The sequence below is a fragment of the Nicotiana tabacum genome, chromosome 7 (genome assembly GCF_000715075.1).
Source record: "Nicotiana tabacum cultivar K326 chromosome 7, ASM71507v2, whole genome shotgun sequence".
NCBI classification, from domain to species: domain Eukaryota; kingdom Viridiplantae; phylum Streptophyta; class Magnoliopsida; order Solanales; family Solanaceae; genus Nicotiana; species Nicotiana tabacum.
The window spans coordinates 23,166,815-23,171,455 of NC_134086.1; the positions used below are offsets into that span (position 1 = coordinate 23,166,815).

The 4,641-nt window shown below is 41.1% G+C and overlaps 1 protein-coding gene across 1 annotated transcript; it reads right to left on the reverse strand.

Moving 5' to 3' along the window:
• Window positions 1-2,331: 2,331 nt before the first annotated feature.
• On the reverse strand, window positions 2,332-3,988 carry LOC142162017 (uncharacterized). The gene is made up of 4 exons (XM_075218314.1): window positions 3,614-3,988; window positions 3,307-3,564; window positions 3,011-3,165; window positions 2,332-2,509 (listed from the first exon to the last, which is right to left on the reverse strand). The coding sequence occupies exons 1-4, from the start codon at window positions 3,986-3,988 to the stop codon at window positions 2,332-2,334; spliced, it is 966 nt and encodes a 321-aa protein (XP_075074415.1).
• Between the last annotated feature and the right edge of the window lie 653 nt (window positions 3,989-4,641).

The window sequence follows — 4,641 nt, forward strand, 5'->3', positions numbered from 1 at the left end:
GTGTCGACTCATGTATAGTTTGGTATGCCTGGTCGGCTAGTTTTTGTTGTATAGTCTTTCATAGTAGCGTGGTAGCTCATACCTTATATGTAGTTTCTTGATTGTCTAGTCATCCCCTACTTTGTATGTTTATGCCGTCATATTTTATTGTTGATTGTCCATGATCCAGGTCTACCATTTATATTGATCTCGTCAGCCCTAAAAGATAATAATGAAAGTTAGATGAAATGTACGTTGGTGCTCGACAAGTGTGGTTGGGTGCTAGTCATGGCCCTCCAGTTTGGGTCGTGACACCTATGTTCTAAACCGCTATTGTATCAAATTAGATTCCTCGAACAAATTACTAATATTAATCTCGAGGAAAATCTTCTCTTGATTATTTGATCCTTTCTAAAGAACTTTGAGAAAGACTATTTAATTAGTCATTGCATTGAAACTATTGATCCTTTATAAAATTCTTTAATAACTACGTTTCTCATAAAAAATATATTCATCATAATCAAGTTGAAGTTTTAGACCAATACAACAAAAAATTTAAGACCTATATAGTATCACATATTCTATGATTGAGAATATTGTTAGGAGAAGCTCCAATTAAACGTTTGTCCTAGAAATAGCTAGATAGTTGAAGATTCATGTCTTCGATTTAATTCTTTTATTTCTTCTATTTTAAAGCAATGTCACTTCTCTGTATTAATTGATAATAGAACCTAATGGTTAATTAATTGTCTACTATTGATGGGTAACCATGTCTTGATAAAGTATTATCTTCAATGAATACCCATTCTAGTGATTAATTAGTGTATGAAAATTTGTTTCTCGATCATTTTCATGTTGATAAGTGCACAATGGAGAAATTGTAATATACACTAAGTTATTTGTTTAGGAGAAAGTATAATGTAGGGATTTTTTCATTCATATACATTATTGGAAATTTTGTTACCCTAAATGTTCATGTTTAGTTAATTACCGGTATAAACAATTTTTATTTACAAAATATATACAATCCACCTTAAAAGCCTTACAATCCATTTTTTGTATCTTCAATCAAGGGATTTAGTCACACCCTTTTTCCTTTTTCTCTCTTCTCTCCCCTCTTCTCTCCAAAATCTGAAGCATAAGAACAAAAATTAAGTTTTGATAACAAATTAAATAAACGAGATGCTGCTAGCACAACTGTGCAACTAAAATTGGTAATCGCCATTGGTGATGGAGGCGCTAGCAGACTGGGCTATTGATTTCTTCCTAAGTACGTCCAAACACTTTGGTGTTACTGTTCCCTAAATGTGGTTTTTGGGGGATGGGGTGGGGGTGCTAGCAGCATAGTTTAGGAGTAAAAATTATTACAGTTAATTTTGAGCGCCCATAGGCCTTCGCTCTACAGCTTGAGTACAGGGCTAATAAAGGGACAGAGCGCGGTCTCAGAATTCTTCAAGTTGAGATTTGTAGATAAAAATGATCAGAAATTTACAACTTATCTACATTATTTTGTATACAACAACAACAACAACAAAAACAATAACAACAACAACAAACTCAGTTTGATCCTAACATGTGGAGTCTGGGGAGGATAGTCTGTACCCAGACTTTACCCCTACCTAATGCAGGTAAAGAGACTGTTTCCAATAGACCCACAGATCAGGAAGGGCAAGAAGAAGAAGAGGAGAGCAGGGAAGGAAGAAAGATGGAAGAGAATAAAGGGAGAGATAAAGAATAAGTAGTATCAAATAATAGCAACGGGGAATATAATACCTGAGGTGAACAAAATCACATATCGTAATAAAAAATCTAAAAATATAAAGGGACATGCACGCTAATAAGCCTATCGATGAATACTATAAACTACTTACTAACCTTCTACCTTAATCCTCGACCTCCACACCCTCCTATCAAGGGTCATGTCGTCAGTGATCTGAAGCAGAGCCATGTCCTGCCTAATCACTTCTCTCCAGTACTTCTTAGGCCTACCCCGATCCCTTCTCAAACTCTCCATGGCCAAACTCTCACACCTCCTGAAAGGGGCATCAATGCTTCCTCTCCTAACATGTCCGGACCATCACAGCCGCGACTCTCGCATCTTGTCCTCCATGGAGGCTACTCCCACTCTGTCCCGGATAGCTTCATTCTTAATCATATCTCGCCTGGTACACCCACACATCCATCTTAACATCCTCATCTCTGCTACTCTCATCTTCTACACGTGGGAGTTCTTGACTGGCTAATACTCAGCCCCATACAACATAGCGGGTCGAACCACCACTCGATAAAACTTACACTTAAGTCTTAAAGGTACATTCCTATCAAATAGAGCACCGTAAGTGAGCCTCCACTTCATCCATCCCCTCCTATGCGATGTGTGACATCTTCGTCAATCTCCCCATTACCCTGGATAATAGACCCGAGATATTTAAAGCTCGCTCTCTTGGGGATAACTTGACCATCAAGCTTAACCTTTATGGCTGCATCATGGGTCTCACTGAATTTGCACTCCAAGTATTCTGTCTTGGTTCTACTTCGTTTGAAACCTTAAGACTTCAAAGTCTGTCTCCAATCATCCAACCTCGCGTTAACTCCGCTACGCGTCTCGTCAATCAACACTATATCATCGACAAATACCATGCACCAAGGCACCTCCCCTTGGATGTGACGCGATAGTACATCCATTGCCAAGGCAAACAAAAATGGGCTAAGAGCCGATCACTGGTGCAACCCCATCACCACAGGGAAATACTCTGAGTCACCACTCACAGTCCTCACCCGAGTCTTAGCATCATCGTACATAACCTTAATCACCCTAATGTACGCTATCAGGACGCCGCTACCCTCCAAACACCTCTACAAGACCTCCCTCGGAACTTTATCGTATGCCTTCTCAAGGTCAATAAACACCATATGCAAATCCTTCTTCCTCTCCCCGTACTGCTCCACTAATATCCTTACCAGATGAATTGCTTCCGTAGTTTAACTCCCCGGCATGAATTCAAACTAATTCTCGGAAATAGACACGTACCTCCTCACCCTGGCCTCCACCACCTTCTCCCAAACCTTCATAGTGTGACTCAATAACTCGATACCCCAATAATTGTTGCAATTTTGGATATCACCCTTGTTCTTGTAAAGCGGAACCATCATACTCCACCTCCATTCTTCGGGCATCTTCTTTGTCTTAAAAACAACATTAAACAACTTAGTGAACCACTCCAAAGCTGCCCGCCCCGCGCTCTTTCAAAATTCCACCGGAATTTCGTCTAGCCCCGTTGCTCAGCCCCTGCACATCTTACGCATCGCCCCTTCCACCTCCTCTACCGTAATCCGCCTACAGTACCCAAAATCTTTCCGACTCTCGGAGTGCTCCAACTCACCTAGAACAACGTGTTTATCCCCCTCCTCATTCAACAGTTTATGGAAGTATGTCTGCCACCTTGTCCTAATTAGTGCCTCGTCCATCAACACTTTGACATCCTCGTCCTTGATGCACTTGACTTGGTCTAAGTCAAGGGCTTTCTTCTCCCTCACCTTGGCCAACCGGTACAACCTCTTGTCCCCACCTTTGCCCTCGAGATCCTCGTACAAACAAGCAAACACTGCGTTCTTAGCCGTCGTAACTGCTAACTTTGCCTCTTTCTCCTTTTATGTAACACTCTCGATAAGTCCTTTTTTCCTCCTTGTTTGTACTCTCTACTAGCTTCAAATAAGCAGCTTTCTTAGCTTCCACTTTACCTTGAACCTCTCCATTCCACCACCAGTCCCCTTTATGACCCCCAAGAGAACCCTTTGTAACCCCTAAGACCCCTCCAGCAGCTACCCTAATGCAATCTGCAATCATGGACCATATACTAGACGCGTCCCCCATACTCGTCCAGGCCCTAATAGCCAACAACTTCTCCTCTAACTCCTGAGCTTTATCCTTAGTCAAGTTATTCCACTTGATCTTAGGTTGCCTGCACCCCGCCATCTTCCTCCTACTCCTCTTGATCTCCAGGTCCATAACTAGGAGCCTATGTAGGGTCGTAAGGTTCTCACTCGGGATGACCCTGCAGTCAGTGCACAAACATTTATCGCATTTCCTGCAGAGAAGATGATCAATCTGAGTCTTCCCATTAAATTTCGAAAAGTGAGCAGGTGCTCTTCCCTCTTCAGGAAACTCGAGTTAGCTATAACCAAATCAAAAGCTCTAGCAAACTCCAGCAGTGAATTATCGCCCTCATTCCTATCCCCAAAACTGTAACCGCCAAGCACATCATCATAACCCCCAACACTAGACCCAGTATGACCATTGAAATCTCCGCCAATGAACAACTTCTCTGCGTATGGGATACTACACACCATCTCGCCCAAATCATCCCAAAATTGCTTTTTGACCTCCTGGTTCAAACCTACCTGAGAAGCATATACACGAATCACGTTTACAGTAAACCCACCAACTACCAGCTTAATACTCATCAACCTGTCATTTACCCTCCTAACCTCAACCACGAGCTCCCTGAGATCCCAAAATTATTTTGTATACATAGTAAAGATAAATTTCATACAACTAATTATATATTATACAACTTATCTACAATTGTCATACATTATTTCTCCCAAGTTATATACAACTACAATATCATACCACTTAATACAAATTTTATACAATATGTC

Bases quoted from the DNA above. Each gene is read 5' to 3' on its own strand.
- LOC142162017 (XM_075218314.1), bottom strand. From the start codon at position 3,988: ATGGACCTGGAGATCAAGAGGAGTAGGAGGAAGATGGCGGGGTGCAGG. The intron at 3,565-3,613 runs GTTAGCAGTTAC...TGTTTGTACGAG, and splicing joins TAAAAGGAGAAAGAGGCAAA to GATCTCGAGGGCAAAGGTGG. The intron at 3,166-3,306 runs GTAGAGGAGGTG...GTTGTTTTTAAG, and splicing joins GGTACTGTAGGCGGATTACG to ACAAAGAAGATGCCCGAAGA.